Below are 19,126 nucleotides of genomic sequence, written 5' to 3' on the forward strand. Positions count from 1 at the left end.
CTGCCTTCACGTGTGGCACCTTATCGAAGGCTTTCTGAAAAATCTAGGTAAACAACTTCTACTGATTCTTCTTTGTCTGTCCTGCTATTTACTTCTTCAAAGAATTCCAGAAAATTTGTCATGCAATTTCCCTTCATAAAGAGAAGCTCTCTGACCCGCTGAGTTACTCCAGCTTTTTGGGTCTATCTTTAGCATCAAGCCCACATCTGTAGCTCCTTCCTACAAAGCATTCCAATTTAGCTTCGTTTAGTTTAATGTCACGTGTACTGAGGTGGAGTGAAAAGCTTTTTTGTTGTGTGCTATCCAGTCAGCGTAAAGACTATACATAATTACAATCGAGTCGTCCACAGTGTACAGATTCACAACACTCTGGGTGAAAACGTTTTTTCTCATCTCAGTTTTAAATGGCCTCCCCTTTATTCTTAGACTATGGCCCCTGGTTCTGGACTCCACCAACATTGGGAACATTTTTCCTGCTTCTAGCTTGTCCAGTCCTTTAATAAGTTTATATGTTTCTATAAAATCCCCACTCATCCATCTAAATGCCAGTCAATACAAGCCCAGTCTTTCCAAATATGACAGCCCTGCCATTCCAGGGATTAACCTCGTGAACCTACGCTGCACTCCCTCAATATCAAGGATGTCCGTCCTCAAATTAGGAGACCAAAACTGCACACCATATGCCAGATGTGGTCTCACCAGGTACAACTGCAGAAGGACCTCTTAGGACCAGTAAGTCTGAAAATCTGCTGGCCCTGCACCACCAAAGTCCGAAGGCTGCCAGATTATCATAGTTTTATTGTATAGGCTTCGGTTTCATTGAGGACCATCAGCATATTTCCCACATTCTGCTCCTGTACATTGCAACATGGAAGTAAGGAATGCAAATCGTTTTACATCATTTTTCAGTTTAATTACATAATTCTTACAGCGAGGACAATTAGAACTGAACACAGTACTCCAACTGTGGTCTAGTCCAGTGATTCCCAACCTGGGGCCATGGCAAATTTCAGGGGGGCCACAGAAAAATCTGAGGATTTAGGGGGCCACAGGTTCAATGAAGAGGGCCACTTTCTTCCACTAATAATGTCAGGGGGGGGCACAGACAAATTAAAGAGCCCAAGGAGGCCATGAGCTAAAAAAGGTTGGGAACCACTGGTCTAGTAGACGGCGTACTACTCTAGCATGACGTCCCAACTCCCAAATTCAATACCCTTGACCAAAGCCAAGCAGCTTCTTCACCACCCCGTACACCTGTGTCACCATCTTCATCAAATGATGTACCTGCATTTCTCACCTAGGCCACAGCTAACAATGGCCTGTTTCCTTTATCATCGTTACTTTTTTGCATATCTTTCACTCATTTGTTCTATATCTCTCTACATCACTCTTTTCCCTTTCCACTGACTCTCAGTCTGAAGAAGGGTCTCGACCCGAAACGACAGTCATTCCTTCTCTCCAGAGGTGCTGCCTGTCCCGCTGAGTTACTCCAGCATTTTGTGTCTATCTTTGGTTTAGGTTTAAACCGGCATCTGCAGTTCCTTCCTCCACATGTTACCTGCATCTCTCTTGGTCCCTCTACCAACAACACTTCCCAGGGACTTCTCATTTAGTTTTACTTTCATTTTCTCAAAACTAAAACAACTTGCTATAAAAACAGCCTGAAGTGATCACATGGTTGATGTGAATTCCAGCCATCGTCCACGCATTTACCAGCGATTGAGGTTCCCAGGAAATGCGTCAGCTGAAACCACGACTTCGCTGCAGGAAGATTGTGGAGACCAAAGATCCTGGTGGAGACTGGCGGAGAGGGTGAAAGTTTAAACGAACAAAGGATTCGTGTGTAGAAAGGAACTGCAGATGCTGGTTTAAGACACAAAATGCTGGAGTAACCCAGCGGGACAGTCAACATCTCTGGAGAGAAGGAAATGGGTGAATTTTCGGATCGAGCTATGGACTGTTTTTCTTTTCAATAATTCTGCACTATCCTGTTGCTGGGGTGGAAATTTGAAGGATACGTTAAAGGCAATTCTGTGTCTAAAATCAATAGGATGTGCTAAGATGGTTACATTGTTTCCCTGCCATTTACCCTTCTTCCTGCCCGAAGCGGCACCTTGGTCTTCACGCGGCGACTTTTGCGAGTTGAAAGATGTGAACTTTGTTCTCCGTGCGTGGTCACCTCATTTTACAGCCTTGTTTAGCTGCCCGTGGCCGCCGCGGTCCCGGGCCGAGCAGGTTCCCGGGGCAGCAGCTGAGCTGCGGTGCGGGCTGCGCTCTCTTCGGCTTCAGGCCCGCTGCCGCACAGTTGCTGCTTACTGCGCTTATCTTTTGACGTTTATCTCCTCTTTAGACTTTTAACTTCTCTCTAGACTAACAACTTTTTTTTCCTGGTCTTTAAACAGATTGCAGTTTGCATGCAATGTGAAAGGTGCGTTTTAAAACAAATTAAAATCTCCTGTTCTGTATTGAAACGGAATGTTTAGTTTTAGTTTAGAGATCCGGCACGGAAACAGGGGCATTAGTCCGTGTCAATCAGTAATCCCTGCTCACTAACACGACTTGGGGACAATTTACAATAAGCGAGTTCGGTATTTCAACTGAGCATGCCCAGGTCATAGGTCACTCGAGATAAATATTCTCGGCAGATGAGGTGCTGCGTGTATATAGACCTGCGTTTCATCCGTAGCTGGGATCGAACCCGGGTTCATGTTTATAAAAGAGCGATGCCTGTCAGGCGGTGGGGAGAGAGGAACTCGCTATCGCGGGTTCACTGCAGGTCCCCGACGCCCCGTCTCCGCAAGAACTCCACGGAGCTAGGACAATCCCTCCCCCCGCCCAGGACTGGAGGGAGGGACTGGGGGGCATTGCCCTGCCTCTGCAACCAACGTGCAAACCCCGGAACTCCCCGTGGAATGTTAAACTAAACACATCTGTGCTGGAGGGACTCAGTGGGTCAGGCAGCATCTGTTGGGCGAATGGAAAGGTGGTGCATTGGGTCGATGCCCTTCTTCAGACTGAGCATGATTCCATCTGAAGACTGGCACCAACCCGAATGTTATCCGTTCCCTCCACAGATGCTGCCTGACCCGCTGAGTTTCTCCAGCACTTTGTGTTTTGCTCAGGATTCCACCATCGAGACCTGCAGTCACTTGCGCCTTCATATCTGTGATGACCTGACTCTATGTCTTGTCTAACTGAAATCTCTCTCTTGTCTCCCCACGCACATCTTTCACCCCCTTCTCTCTCCCCCACCTCTCACCGTCTCACCGTCTCTCCGCCGATCCAGTCTCTCCCCCTGTCTCCCACTCACATCTGCCCCCTCTCTCTCATTGTTATAACACGCTCTCTCACTACCTGGCACTCCCGTTCCTCGAGTCCTGACATGTCCCACTCTGCTCGCCCTCATTCACCTATCTCCCCAGTCCCTTGCGTGATCAATGCACAACTTGAACCGGTGAGGAAATATATAATAGAATTGCTCAGATAATAACCTTTGTGTGAGGAACTTATGTTAAGTTGCAAGAGAAGGGTTTTCAGAAATACATGGCCCACAAAGAAATAAAGTGCAAAGAACACACACACAGGAGAACAGATGGCTTATCATAACATGGAAATGTTGATCTGAGTAGGCATAGCTTTGTTTGCTTTGAAGCAGCAATAACGCTGTCAGAAGTAGTATTTGGTTTAGTTTGGTGTTTAGAGTATAGTTTCTAATGGGGTCTCTTCTCAGGACATGGGCACCATTTGTCCTTTCTTTGTGACATCTTTGAGCTCTGGTGTGTCATAGGGAGGATTTATGGTTGTCTATATTGGGTCTTGGGCAGCAAGGCTAGATAATAGTCTGTGATCTGATTTGTGCTGTTTAAATGTATTTATGTTGAGATAAGAGATAAGGCATAGGTGATGGTTGTGTGACCTTTGTGTAAGGGTGATTTCTTATGTTTATAGAAAACTGAGAAAGTAACTGTTTTGATAATCTTCCATTTGCTGTGTGGAATGCTATTAGTTAGGAGGCCTTACATTCCTTTCGTCCAGAGATAGAAGGGGGAGGTTGTAATTCAGAATGAAACTAGACCCAAGCTTGGTAAGAAGCAATTATAATTTATCAAGCGTGACAAGTATGGCCTGTGTGTGATTAGAAATAGCTTGTGTCTTTACCACCTTGTAAGAATGGGGCAAAACTCATCTTTGTAATCCATAAGTAACTGTATTTTAACTGTGTAGTTGTATGGACATTATTTGTGAAGTGTATTGTGTTTTAATTGGGATTGTAAGTATTAGACTGTTTAAATCTGAAGTTTTAGAAATAACTTTATTTTCCAAAAGTGAAAATATATGTTTTGTGTGTGTATATTGTGTGATTACTGTATGATGTGTATTTTATATTCTGAGAGGTGGTCTCTGAGAATTAATTTTATATTTCCATGGTTTTACTTCATTGAAATAAAATGATTTTGAGAGAAGAGGGTAAGGAAAATCACAGAAGGAGCAAGGGTTGTAAAGAGGCCAGAAAGGGGAAAATCATGTGACTACACGTGTTGTCAATCACTGGAAAAGACTTAGTTGAATGGTTAATGCAAATAAGGTAATGTATGGTCAACCGTAATGATTGGTTAATAGTTTGCCACACCTTCTGTACCATAATTGTCCAATACCTATATAATGTGTTAAGTTTGTACCAACGTCAGTAGCTCTTTAGACCTGTCCTGGAGCTTCCAGCTCTGTGTTGGAAGATTTAAAGAATTATCCAGCGCTGTCAGAATAAAGAATTGATTTTAACAGCAGTGGTTTGAATCATGTTTTCTTGAATTAGACTGGCAAAATAACTCAGTTTAACACCGGCACCTGGTTACATTTGGATTTTTTAAAAAACTCTTATCTTTATCATTATTGTGGACGACCATGTCGGATCCCCCAGAGCAGTGGAAACATTTGCTGCTCTTCCCACAGCCCCTCCATTCCCAGGCTCTTTCGTATTCAAAAGTTGCTGCCAACCATTTCTACGTTTTGTAGTCTTTTCACAAGAGCTTCATCTACATCTCTTTCTGTACAGGAGGAGAGAGAGAGAGAGAGAGACTGAGAGTGGAGGGGAAGTCGCCTGAACTCTCGGGCGCAGTGTTGTGCCAAAGCCCTGTCTTCTTTACACGTGGTAGTCACCTGCTCCACAACTCCTCATTGTTCCCGCTGCTCTTAGCTTCCTTTGACTTTGTTAAAGCCTGTTGCACACAAGACAAAATGTGCTTCAAATTGGATACATGTTGAGGGTCCTTTGGCTGTCAAGGGTCGGACAAGACTAATTAAATTTGATCCTAACAAATAAGGCCTATTAATTCAACCTTGCCTTTCATCCCCTGTTTATACACAGTGTATACATCACTGCTTTCGCTTTTTTCCCCCCGAATGACCTTCGACAAATCCCATGATTCCTTGCGTTTATCGGAATACCGAACTGGCATATTAAATCAAGCCACTTAACCTGCAACCTGTATTTCTTTGGGATGTGGGTGGAAAACCGAAACAGAGAGAACGTACAAACTCTTCACAGACAGCACCCGTAGTCAGGATTGAACACTGGTCCCTGACACTGTAGGGCAGCAACTTGCCACGGTGCCACCCCAACAAAAAACATTGTCTGAAGAAGGGTCTCCACCTGAAACATCACCCATTCCTTCTCTCCAGAGATGCTGCCTGTCCCGCTGAGTTACTCCAGCATTTCATGTCTATCTTCAGGCAGATTACTCATCAGGTCACAAAACCACAGTGAGAAACAACTGCTCCTGCCATGGATGCTGCCTGAGCTGTTAAGTATTTGAGGTACTTTCGGCATTCAGATTTTTTTCTCTTGGATGACCAACTAACTAGTGAATGAGCTTTCCTAATATTAAAGAAAAGCGATTAACTGAGCAACAGAATAGAGTTGTAGCATGTGTTGTCTGCTGGCGAAAATTTCGCAGGATTCTTCTGACCATTGGTGCAAATATTACTGAGAATATGGGCAAAGTGTAAAGAATCCCTGCCACCTCCCAAACCACAGATGCTCGGAGGAATTTTCACTACATGCCCAAAAAAATATGGGTGCTGCTATAATGGACATCATTTTGCCTAACATGAGTGTGTAAGAAAGAACTGCAGATGCTGGTTTACACCGAAGATAGACACAAAATGCTGGAGTAATTCAGCGTGACTGGCAGCAACACTTGAGAGAAGGAGTGGGTGACTTTTCGGGTCGAGCTCCTTCTTCAGACTAGTCAAGGGAAAGGGAAACAAGAGATATAGATGATGATGTAGAGAGATAAAGAACAATGAATGAAAGGTATGCAAAAAAGTAACAATGATAAAGGAAACAGGCCATTGTTAGCTGTTAGTTGGGTGAAAACGAGAAGCTGGTGCGATTGGTTGGACATGCTTTGTACTGTTTGACAAACGTCTTGCACTATCCTGTTGGCGTGAAATTTGAAGGGCAAATTTGTGTATAGATTTCATAGGACATGTTCAGATGGTTACATTTTGTGTCAGCTGCTTGTGCGGAGTGGAGACATGGAGTGCATACTTGGTGAAGGGTTGCACAGAAAGTGGGATGGGGATGAGCAAGTTGCACAGAAAGTGAGGTTGCAAGTCATCGTATGGTGAGTGGGATGCTGATGTTAACAAGGGGAACAGGTCAATGCAAGAATGTGGATGTTGTGCAAAGGGTGTGGGGGCTGGGTATGGCATGAAGTTGGGGAGTGATACAGAGGGAGTAGATGCAGGGTCAGCGGGATGGGGAACAGGACCTTACATGGGAGGCATGGTGGAGAAACTGTCAGCATGAAGGATGAGTGCGGAAGGGGTTCGGTGCAGCCTTGCAGGGATCAGTGAGTGGAACCCTTTTGGCATTTTGGTAGTTGTATACATTGCTATCAATAGGGTACGATTTCCCCAATATTAGTAGAATTGGGGGAGAGGCTTGTTAACATGCACAAGTACAATTGTACACAATTAAAATAATGAAACGATTTTGAAGTGGATACACTTCTGAAACAGCACGTGAAGACTCGCCACGTTCCGGCAGTCTCTGGCATTCCCTCTCTCCCCATCCCTTCCCCACCCAAGTCATACCAGCTTCAAAGTCGTCTTGTTGAGTCTCATTGTCTGTAACTCGTTTTCACCTAGCACACAGCTAACAATGGCCTGTTTCCGTTATCATTGTTACTTTTTTGCATATCTTTCATTCATTTGTTCTATATCGCTCTACATTGCCATCTATATCTCTCGTTTCCCTTACCCCAGACTCTCTGCAGGGCTCGAAATTAACGGTTGCCCGGGTGCCAATGGCAACCTAAAGTCCCGCTGGGTAACCTAAAAGACGTTCCATTTTGCTCGGCTTGGCAAGCAGTCGTGTGACACCTATCGTTCAACTCTGAGCGGGCCCCCTCTCTATCTCTCTCTTTATCTGTCTCTCTCCGTTTCCGCACGCCACCCGTATCCGTGTCCGGGCCGCTGGTTCTCCGCGCTCTCCAGCACATCATCGGCCGTGGTTGTACGCATGTGCCACCCTGCACATGCGCACTGCCACGGCAACTGGTCGGCGCTGGGCACTTTCTCCCTCCCTTTGCATTGTGGGAGATCTGGCCGCCATTGCTGTCCAGTCGCTGCGACACAAAATGCTGGAGTAATTCAGCGGGACTGGCAGCAACACTTGAGAGAAGGCGTGGGTGACATTTCGGGTCGAGATCCTTCTTCAGACTAGTCAGGGGAAAGGGAAACGAGAGATATAGATGATGATGTAGAGAGATAAAGAACAATGAATGAAAGGTATGCAAAAAAGACGAAAGTAGACAAAAATGCTGTAGAAACTCAGCGGGTGAGGCAGCATCTATGGAGCGAAGGAAATAGGTGACGTTTCAGGTCGAGACCCTTCTTCAGACTAATGTGAGGGTCGCGGGAAGAAGAATGGAAGAGGTGGAGACAGTGAGCTGGGAAGGGAAGGAGAAAGCAGGGACTACCTGAAATTGGAGAAGTCAATGTTCATATCGCTGGTGTGTAAACGGCCCAAGCAAAATATGAGGTGCTGCTCCTCCAATTTACGGTGGGCCTCAATCTGGCCATGGAGGAGGCCCAGGACAGAAAGGTCGGATTCGGAATGGGAGGGGGAGTTGAAGTGCTGAGCCACCGGAAGATCAGATTGGTTATTGCGAACCGAACGGAGGTGCTGGGCGAAGCGATCGCCAAGCCTACGCTTGGTCTCACCGATATAGAGCAGCTCACACCTAGAGCAGTGGATGCAATAGATGAGGTTGGAGGACGTGCAGGTGAACCTCTGCCGCACCTGGAAAGACTGCTTGGGTCCTTGAATGGAGTCAAGCGGGGAGGAAAAGTGACAAGTGTAGCATTTCCTGTGAGTGCAAGGGAAAATGCCAGGAGAGGGGGTGGTTTGGGTGGGAAGGGACGAATTGACCAGGGAGGTAAGGAGGGAGCGGTCTCTGCGGAAAGCCAACGGGGAGGAGATGGGAAGATGTGGCCAGTGGTAGGATCCCGTTGATAGACAAAAAAGCTGGAGAAAATCAGTGGGCGAGGCAGCATGTATGGAGTTAAGGAATAGGTGACGTTTCGCGTTGAGACCCTTCTTCAGACTGGTGGGAAAAGAAGGGAAGAGGCGGAGACAGTAGGTTGAGGGAGAGCTGGGAATGGGAGGAGAAGGAGGGAGAAAAGCAAGGACGACCTGAAATTGGAGAATCCAATGTTCATACCGCTGTGGTGTAAACTACCCAAACGAAATATGAGGTGCTGCTCCTCCAATTTGCAGTGGGCCTCACTCTGGCCATGTAGGAGGACCAGGACAGAAAGGTCAGATTTGGAATGGGAGGGGGAGTTGAAGTGCTGAGCCACCGGGTGATCAGGTTGGTTATTGTGAACTGAGTTGAGATGGACATCGAGTGCTTCTGGAAGGTCATCAACTCGGTGAAAAACACTCTGGTCTGCCCGTGTGTTGTTGACCACGCAGCGAAGCGGGGAATGTTGCCGACTGGCCCGCTGCAGACTGCAGGAATACATGCTGAGGGACGCACTGAAGCTCGGTGCAGCCAACGCCAAGGCTCGGTGGGGGAGGACCACAGTCTAGGGTCCTTCCCTTGCTGGACACGGGGGGGGCAGGGAAGGGATTCCACGCCAGTGGGCCCATGAGTGGCAAGGGTGGGGGGATAAATTTGATATTTGGTGAAACTATTGTATGTATGTATAGCCCTCGAAAATGTCGGATAGAGTTTTGTAAGGATCATGTATATATTTATTTCTCGAATAAAGTCTATTTTGAAATTTAAAAAATGAACTGAGTGGTGGCGTTGTGCGAAGCGATCGCCAAGCCTGCGCTGAGGTTGATCATACGCTGAATAACCCAACCACATTTTTGTTTGGAAGTGGAAAGAAATAATAGAAATTGCATTCATTGCAACGTGTAAAAAGAGTTGAGATACTGTATTATAATTTTGTTGCATGTCACTGTGGTATATATCATGTCTTGATGGGTGAATATTTTTAGTTTGTGACTTTATTTGAAGCAGAAATAATATGTGAATGCTTCATTGAGCATAATTCCGATTGGTAACTACGCACTTCGTCCAAGCACATTATCGCACGTGTCATGCAAGCCGTCTTAAATGACCACCTAAACTGTCATTTGGCAACCTAAAAAGCTGCCTAGGTTGCCCGGCTGGCAACAGAGAAAAAGGTTAAGTGAGAGCCCTGCTCTATCTGAAGAAGGGTCTCGATCAGAAACGTCACCTATTCCTTTTCTCCAGAGATGCTGCCTGGCCCGCTGAGTTAAGCCCCAGTCCCACTTTCCCGAGTTACCCACGAATTCTCCCGAGTTTTCCCCTTGATTCGGGGAACTCGAACTCGGAGATGCCAGCCATAGGTACTTGGGGCTATATTTTTAATTCGTGGACATTTTTCAACAAGCTGAAAAAACGTCCCGACTTACCTGATGCCCCGAGTACCTACGGCTGGCATTACGAGCCGCTACAAAATATATACGGACTCCTACAGACTTGCTACGGCCACTCTCCGAGTTTGAATCAAGGGGAAAACTCGGGAGAATTTGTGAGTAACTCGGGGAAAGTGGTACAGGGCCTTTACTTCGGCTTTTTGTGTCTATTTTCTGAAAAGTCCGATTTTGGCCAAATGAGATATGCAATTTTTCTATTGTGCCACTTTAAAGCCTGGTTTCCTGGACAGATGAAGCAGGGGGTCAGCCTGGCCCAGCGTGATGCTGTCAGCTTCTTCCACTGCTGCTCCGTTCAGTTGCTGCGGTCTGTGCCTGTTCTGCACATCCACCCACCCAGCTACCGTAGATCCTCCTTCCACACCACAACCTCCGACTGCTGTAACCGTGCTGCCTGTGGCCTCCAGTAACCGCCCCATGCTTCCGCGCACTAAGGTTGCTATTTCCGACTTCCCGAGCTGACCACAGAACGTTAGGCCGTATTCCGAGGGGGCAGGGAGGGAGTTTATGAACCGTTCACAGTTATCAACATTCCCCTGTACCTTCCACTTCGATCATCGTGATCATGTATAAGAACAATATATGTATAAGATCATGTATGTGAGTAAGTTGCAGTTGCCTAATGCTCCACATTGTATGAGGCACAACATGTTAGTAAATCTGATCAATTATTGGAAAGGGAGGAGATGGATGATGGCCCACGGAACCCTGTGTAAAGTGTTAATTGCTTTTTCTGTTGCCACATACAGAAATAATAGCAGTCGTGCTCTGCCGGGATTATGCCACCCAAAGGCATCACAAGAAAGAAGCTTCCTGAGCCTCTTCCTGAGGGATTGGTTCTGACAGATTCAGAGAAAAAGCGTTGGAAACTGGGGAAAATGATTGGCAGTGGCGGATTTGGACTGGTACACTTGGGTAAGAAAAGCCATTTCAGCGATTTCTATCTTGTGAACATGAAACATTTTTAACTGATTCATGCAGAACAAACATACATAGAAAAACATAGAAAACATAGAAAATAGGTGCAGGGCGCAGCCATTTGGCCATTCTAGCCAGCAATGCCATTCATTGTGATCATGGATGATCATCCACAATCAGTAACCCGTGCCTGCCTTCTCCCCATATCCCTTGATTCCTCTAGCCCCTAGAGCTCTATCTAACTCTCTTTTAAATTCATCCAATGAATTGGCCTCCACTGCCTTCTATGCCAGAGAATTTCACAAATTCACAACTCTCTGGGTGAAAAAGTTTTTTTTCTCATCTCAGTTTTAAATGGCCTCCCCATTATTCTTCGACTGTGGCTCCTGGTTCTGGGCTCCCCCAACATTGGGAACATGTTCCTGCATCTAGCTTGTCCAGTCCTTTTATAACTTTTTTTATGTTTCTATTAGATACTCTCTCAATTCCAGAATACAAGCCCAGTCTTTCCAATCTTTCCTCATATGACAATCCCGCCATCCCGGGGATTAACCTTGTGAATTTATGCTGCACTGCCTCAATAGAAAGGATGTCCTTCCTCATACAATATGAATAGTTTTCTTACTGGGAGGTTGCTTTGCATCAGAGAGCCAATTGTGGGGGCAAGGAGTCTCAGATGGTGACAAACTTCGTCCATCAGATAATTTGGCAAGTTTATGTTTAGTTTATTTATTTCTGTCAAGGGGAAACTCCTTCCACTGGCATAGTTATAAGGCTTTGGCTTTCTTCCCATTGAAAAGAATAGAAGTGTGAGTAAAGGGCCTGTCCCACTTTCGCGACCTAATTCACGACCTCTACCGAGTTTGCCCTTGACTCGTACGCACAACATGGTGGTCACAAGGTCGTAGGAGGTCGTAGGTCGTGATGCTAGTCGTAGGTACTCGTGGCATGAAGTAGGGCGAGGCGTTTTTTCAACATGATGAAAAATGTCCACGAGGAAAAAAGGTCGTGAAAGTGGAACAGGCCCTTAAGTCCAAAAAGTAATCTCCTTAGCTTGGTTCATCGTTGCTGATGTCCCTAGTTGCCATTAATAATGAAAAGCAAAGTATGAAGGATATTCATTTTAAATTTTACTTATTAATTCAGGATTGAAGCTGTGTGATCAACGCCAAATCTTGAGGAATTACACTCAAACCAGAATAATATGCGATCTTGCGTGCCAAACGAAAAATGGAATGTAAACTCTATTGATCCATTATATTGTTATCCAGATAACATAAATGCAAGTGTAATAAAATTCATCAGTTAAAAAGTGAGGCAGGTTATTTGACAGCAATGTGGTGAAGTGAGCTATTGCGTTTTATTCTAAAACTACCACTTACTTATTTTAGCCCCATTATGGTGAGAAAACAAATCTAAAGTAATTCCTGATGGGGGGAAAAAGGCTTATGCATTCCAAGAGTTGGGAAATATGGTGAAGTTTCATTTATCGCCAATACATCAATAAATAAATAATGAGATGGTCATCATAGGTTATTTTAGTTGCTCCTTTTGCTCAGTAAATGCAGCCTTGGTCTGTGGCAGGTGTCATGTGGCCAGTTTAATGTTAAGAATATATGTGTGCCATCATCAAAAATCAAGATATTCCAGCACAAATCTGTGATTGTGGTTTAGCAAGCATGCAGTTGGAAGCCAGACTTGCATAGTAGACTTGCATGGAAATGGCCCAAACCGACAAATTTGGTTACCTGAGCATTCTAGGATGTGGCCAGGTATGCGAGCTCACAGCCCATCGAAGAGGCTCTTCAACTTATTTTCAGTTGCAAACTATCTTTTAAATGTGGAAAAATATTTAATTACAAATAAATAGATCACTGTATGTTCAAAAGAGATGGGGGAGATATTGATAGAGGTCTTTAAAATGATGAGAGGGATAGAGAGTTGACGTTGATAAGCTTTTCCCACTGAGAGTAGGGAAGATTCAAACAAGGGGACATGACTTGAGAATAAGGGACTGAAGTTTAGGGGTAACATGAGGAGGAACTTCTTTACTCAGAGAGTGGTGGCTGTGTGGAATGAGCTTTCAGTGAAGGTGGCGGAGGCAGGTTCGTTTTTATCATTTAAAAATAAATTGGATAGTTATATGGACGGGAAAGGAATGGAGGATTATGGTCTGAGCGCAGGTATATGGGACTAGGGGAGAATACGTGTTCGGCACGGACTAGAAGGGTCGAGATGGCCTGTTTCCGTGCTGTAATTGTTATATGGTTATATGGTTATGTTAATGAAACGTTGAGATGCAATTGAAACCTACGTTATTGTTCTGATGTTACATTCCTTTTACCTTAGTATTCGAGTGATTTTGTCTAACAGTATGTAGTAAAAACTGGGAAAATGTGTAGCTTCTAATGTAATTATGAATGGTTATTATCCCGCCCTGTTGCAAATTTAGCTTCAGCCACGCTTTACACCTTTTGGGATTCTAGATTGTACTTGTATTTTGCCGAGTCCAGTGCTTGCAGCCTTCTAACTCACACAGTTATACCTCCCCCAGTTCAGACATGGGATCTTCTTTTGTAATGTTATGCTATACTCTATTTAGTTGGTGGGGGAGAGATGGTTGGCTGTGGAATTTGATTTTGTAACCATTTCCCCAGATTTAGCCTTGTTCTATGTCTCAGACGGAACTGCACATGCTGGTTCAAACGTTACATAGTAAAGTTACTATATATGTACTATACTGTACTAGACACTGTATAAAGAATGACAAATGATCTATGCATTGTGCAGGTCTGACTATTACCTTATTAGGAATAAAGAATTAAAAACGACAATGAATTTTAATGGCATTTGCAGTACATTCAATGGAAATAAGGAATAATTTTTTTTTAAAATAAATTGTATAGTAATGAATAATAAATATAATAAAACTAACATCATCCAAGCTTGCTGGAAGTGGTGTTTCAATTGTGGTGAACTTGGTTGCAAGATGAGGATGGACGTGCAATTGAGAAAAGAGCGGACAAGATGAGTTGAGCATTATCGACAACAAGAGGATGTGTGAGTGAGTGGAAGAGAGGGGGAGACCACGTGGGGGCATCCGGGAGAATATCAGATTAGTTTGCAGATAAGACCGCATGCAAAGGCAGTGGTACACTGTTACCGTAACACCATTTTTGCGCAATTCAGAAGTGGGCTTTAAGAATTGTTTCCATAAATGCGTGTTTACGTAAATCGTGTAAGACAAGAAGAGTCTGGATAAATCTTTGGAAGTGAAACTAATAAGTTTGACTGCTGATGAAAACATGGGAGTGATTCTCAATCTTTGGATGAAGAGTTCTGTGGTGGAATTTTGTGTCATTTATCACTGCATTTATATTTATTTTTGATTATTTATTTCATTTTGATTGCTTCTTTTGTTTCCAGCTTCTCCTGCTTCAGAAAAACATGTAGGGAATGAAGCTGTCCATGCCATTAAAGTAGTAAGTACACCACTTTCACGGAGGTACCCTTTTGGTTTAGATGTACCTGAAATCAAGCCATTTGCTTTTCCCAGTTTTTCCATTAAACTGTACATTTTCAGCTTCCTGCTTCATTGCTCAAGTATCTGGTTGGTTTAGTTTCATCCAACTGAATGTCAAATCCAAAAGAGCCTCGCATCGCTCCTGGAGACAGGTGACTGTTCTTTATGATACAATACGATACAATAAAACTTTATTTTGTCTGCCAACAGTCAAAAAAATACAGTTACAGGGCATTGAAAGTGTTATATGCTTTATAATACTAATGAAATTTAAGTGACAAGCTCATTATTATCTTGCACTTTATGTTCTTTTCTCATAGACACACATTCAAGGTCTTTGTATTCTTTATATATGACTAGCGCCACACTTATTATTTAATCCACTATTCATCAGTACTTCAGGTTTTTCTAGTTGAATGTTGCTATCTATTATCATTCTTCAAATAGATGCATTTGAAATTTCCTTTCCCCAGTTTTATGACCTTGTTTTTTCTATGTTGCATGACGTTCAGTTTACTTTTTTGTGCAAATCATTCTCTTTAAATCTCTATGCCTTCATGAACTATTTGACAATGAGCAAATTCCAGGTTCAGAACGTTCAATCCTAACCATAGTGCAATTTTATTATTTTGGTCAAGGGATCAAATCTCAAATTTACATAGTTACTGATGAAAGTAAAGCGGTTTGGGTTGCAAGCAGGGAGGGGGATGTACAGAATATCAAGGGGTTAAAGACAAACTGTGTACTTGTTAAGCATGTGGTAGGTGTAGTGTGAGAAAATGCAAGGTCATTCACGTTGGTGTACAAAACCCCCTGCCATTGGAGATGTTTATCTAGTTTAAACACATTGTATAAATACATGTTGTTGTGTTTAGTGTTCTTTCCTTCCAAAGAATTCTCTTTTTTTTTGGAATGTAATTTATCTGGAATGCACAGTCTCCAAATCTGAGGAAGGACATTATTGCCATAGAGGGAGTGCAGAGAAGGTTCACCAGACTGATTTCTGGGATGTCAGGACTGTCTTATGAAGAAAGACTGGATAGACTTGGTTTATACTCTCTAGAATTTAGGAGATTGAGAGGGGATCTTATAGAAACTTACACAATTCTTAAGGGGTTGGACAGGCTAGATGCAGGAAGATTGTTCCCGATGTTGGGGAAGTCCAGGACAAGGGGTCACAGCTTAAGGATAAGGGGGAAATCCTTTAAAACCGAGATGAGGAGAACTTTTTTCACACAGAGTGGTGAATCTCTGGAACTCTCTGCCACAGAGGGTAGTTGAGGCCAGTTCATTGGCTATATTTAAGAGGGAGTTAGATGTGGCCCTTGTGGCCAAGGGGATCAGAGGGTATGGAGAGAAGGCCGGTACGGGATACTGAGTTGGATGATCAGCCATGATCATATTGAATGGCGGTGCAGGCTCGAAGGGCCGAATGGCCTACTCCTGCACCTAATTTCTATGTTTCTATCAACCAATTCATTTGGCAGGGGATTTAGCATGTAGCCAGGTATAATAATCAAATGAGGGTGGAAAAAGGAAGAACAATTTGTAGTTGTCCTGCTTCCTAATCTCCCGCTCTCTCCCCACGCCAAGTAATTATTTCAGCACAGGAGAGTGAGGTAGGCTTTGACTGGGCTGTGCACTCATCTGGTTAAGAGTTCTTGGCATGTATCAGAAAGCATGGACTGGTCCACATTAGTTTTTAGTTTAGGTTAGAGACACAGCATGGAAACAGCCCCTTTGGCCCACTGAATCTGCACCGACCAACAATCACCTGTACACTAGTTCCGTGCTACACACTACGGACAATTTACAGAAGCCAATTAACATACAAACCTGTATGTCTTTTGGATGCAGGATGAAACCGGAGCACCTGGAAAAAAACCCATGCAGTCACAGGGAGAATGTTCAAACCTCGTACAGACAGCACACATAGTCAGGATCAAACCCGGGTCTTTGGCGCTGTAAGGCAGTGACTACCGCTGTGCCACTGTGCCACCCACATGTGATGGTATATCCCCAACGTGACATGAAGGTGATGAAATTCCTTCAGTAAATCCAGACAGCAGTAGCAACAGTGTGGCCAACCAAGCTAATAGCCCTTTTTCACGGGGCGACTTGACGCAAGATGTAGCCAGAGTGGAGTGGTCGTGGTCTAGCACGATATCACACGATATAACGGGGGTAGAGTAAAGAGTTCCCACGGTACTCGGCAATTCTGTCATTTGTGCGAGTGACTTGTCCGTCTCCCGATCTTTCCCGTTAATCGTGAATGAACATCGTGGACTGTAGTGTAGTTAATCACGTGGCACAAATGATGTTACTTTGTTGTCACACGCTATATTGGTTTTTTTCACCCAAGCTCTTTAATGAGCTGAAGAATAATCTGTTTTTTTAGACAAATGTTGTTTGGTGTGATGCACCTTCTCTCAATATGTGCAAGAAGTCATCTTTTTATTTTGTCAAATATGAATAAAGACTGTGTCTCACATTGACCGTGATGATTGTGTTATTTTATGATCTGCTGAGAGGTGAAACTTTCAGTCTGAAGAAGGCTCACGACCCGAAACGCCACCCGTTCCTTCTCTCCAGAGATGCTGTCTGTCCCGCTGAGTTGCTCCAAGCAACTGGTGTCTATCTTCAAAGGACTGACCAGGACTGCCTCTCTCTCTCTCTCTCTCTCTCCCTCCCTCCCTCTCATACAGGCATGACTGGAGGAACTCCACGGGCCAGGCAGCATTTACGGAGGGAAATGGACAGGCGACCCATTCTTCAGGCTGCCTTATGTCTCTCTCCCCCCCCCAACTCCCACCCACACACACGAATGCTGGAGAAACTCAGCGGGTGCAGCGGGGCCGAAACGTTGTCTATTTCCTTCGTTCCATAGATGCTGCTGCACCCGCGGAGTTTCTCCAGCATTCGCGTGTGTGGGTGGGAGTTGGGGGGGGGGAGAGAGACATAAGGCAGCCTGAAGAATGGGTCGCCTGTCCATTTCCCTCCGTAAATGCTGCCTGGCCCGCGGAGTTCCTCCATTCATGCCTGTGTGAGAGGGAGGGAGGGAGGGAGAGAGAGAGAGAGAGAGAGAGAGAGAGAGAGAGAGGCACACACACAAGGTGGATGCGAAATCTCACCTGCCTGTTTCAGTGACAGACACCCACCGCCAGTAAATGAAGACACCCCCATCTGTCTCCCCCTCCTCTCCCTCGACTCCCCCACCTTTCCCTCCCAACTCCAGTCCTGTCCCGACCCCCTGGGAAACTGAAGGTTTCCCGCTGTAATTAAAGAGTTCCCACGGTAGACTGTAAAACTGGGACCCTGGTTCTGGACTCCCCCAACATCGGGAACATTCTTCCTCCATCTAGCCTGTCCAATCCCGTAGATACGATTAGACAGGTATCTAGTTATTTAATTCAATTAATGATTTCTATCGCCCAGCCTCTCATCTATCAATCAGGTTCGGCCAGGAAGGAACTGCAGATGCTGGATTAAAACGAAGATAGACACAACATGTAGCTCAGCGGGACAAGCAGCATATCAGAAGGGTCTCGACCCGAAATGTCACCCATTCCTTCTCCCCAAAGATGCTGCCTGCCGTCGAACTCATTCTCTTTAAACCGGCATCTGCTGTTCCTTCGGACACATACTCAAGAAATAAGCAACTTTTCGGGCCGAAACGTTGCATATTTCCTTTGTTCCATAGATGCTGCTGCAACCGTTGAGTTTCTCCAGCATTTATGTGTGTGGGTGCCAGTTGGGGGGGTAGAGAGATAAGGCAGCCTGAGGAAAGGCTCGCCTGTCAAATTCCCTCCGTAGATGCTGCCTGGCCCGTGGAGTTCCTCCTACAGTTCGCAGGAGTTCCCACGGTAACCGCAAGAGTTACTACGGATATCGCACTGGCCACTACGTTCATAAAATGTTGCAATGCTCAACCACAAGTGTACAAGTCACTCTTGGACAAATTCAAACATGTTTGAATTTTCTCCCGAGTACCCAAGTTACACGATTACCTGCCGTTAGCGCCACGGTGGTCCACGAATGCCGTACTGTTACCGCACGAGGTTCCCACGATGTTAAACTCTGGTTACCTCTTGCGTCAAGTCGCCCCGTGAAAAGGGGGTTTAACTGTTCCTCACAGAAATAACATTGAAATCGGATGGATCTGAGTGTCACTGCTAATTCAGCTAGCACCATGTGGACCAGGATTTAAACCCGGGAGCTGCTTTGTCTCTGTGACTCAGAATGATTTGATGTGTACTGAACCATAGGCAACAAATGGATCATTTATTCCAATGCAGGTGCTAGAGATGACACAGCTTTATATTTATTCAGTCTTAGTTTTTTCTTCCCCCCCATGGGGGCATCCTATTAAAAAAAGTAAATCTTGTTTGCAGGAGCACCAGGAAAATGGACCCCTGTTCTCGGAGCTGAAGTTTTATCAGAGGGCAGCTAAATCAGTGCACAGTAGGTACCTGTGAAGATAGAGTGTACTAATTACACATTGTATTTATGAGTTGTTCCTTGTATGAATGAGTAGAGATTTAAGTACAGCGTTATTTCCTTGTACATAGTAATTATATTTTTAAAATCAGTACTGCAGTATGTTCGGGACTAATTCCATGTATCATCATCCTCTTTATTCTGCAGCCTATGAATGAGGAAAATAATTGCTGTAACATAATTGCAGTACGGCTACACAGATAACCAGA

At 44.6% G+C, this 19,126-nt stretch overlaps 1 protein-coding gene and 1 long non-coding RNA gene across 7 annotated transcripts in view; one reads left to right on the top strand and one right to left on the bottom strand.

Annotated features, from left to right (window-relative positions):
- The window catches only part of LOC129699794 (uncharacterized), a 42,325-nt gene extending 40,126 nt beyond the window's left edge, over positions 1 to 2,199 (bottom strand). For both annotated transcript variants that reach the window (XR_008723936.1, XR_008723937.1), the window contains exon 1: positions 2,090 to 2,199. This is a non-coding gene — a long non-coding RNA (uncharacterized LOC129699794). The remainder of the gene's footprint in view (positions 1 to 2,089) is intronic.
- LOC129699791 (serine/threonine-protein kinase VRK1-like) overlaps positions 1,722 to 19,126 on the top strand; it is an 87,973-nt gene continuing 70,568 nt past the window's right edge. For 3 of the 5 annotated variants that reach the window (XM_055639878.1, XM_055639881.1, XM_055639880.1), the window contains exons 1-4: positions 1,723 to 1,932; positions 10,729 to 10,894; positions 14,324 to 14,379; positions 18,812 to 18,881. In XM_055639878.1, the coding sequence (XP_055495853.1) occupies positions 10,759 to 10,894; positions 14,324 to 14,379; positions 18,812 to 18,881 (262 nt within the window). In that variant the 5' untranslated portion in view covers positions 1,723 to 1,932; positions 10,729 to 10,758. Of the gene's footprint in view, positions 1,933 to 10,728; positions 10,895 to 14,323; positions 14,380 to 18,811; positions 18,882 to 19,126 lie in introns of those variants that run through there. The other 2 variants (XM_055639879.1, XM_055639882.1) reach the window with 2 other exon arrangements.

This window comes from Leucoraja erinacea, chromosome 8, assembly GCF_028641065.1.
Source record: "Leucoraja erinacea ecotype New England chromosome 8, Leri_hhj_1, whole genome shotgun sequence".
Classification (NCBI taxonomy): Eukaryota; Metazoa; Chordata; class Chondrichthyes; order Rajiformes; family Rajidae; genus Leucoraja; species Leucoraja erinaceus.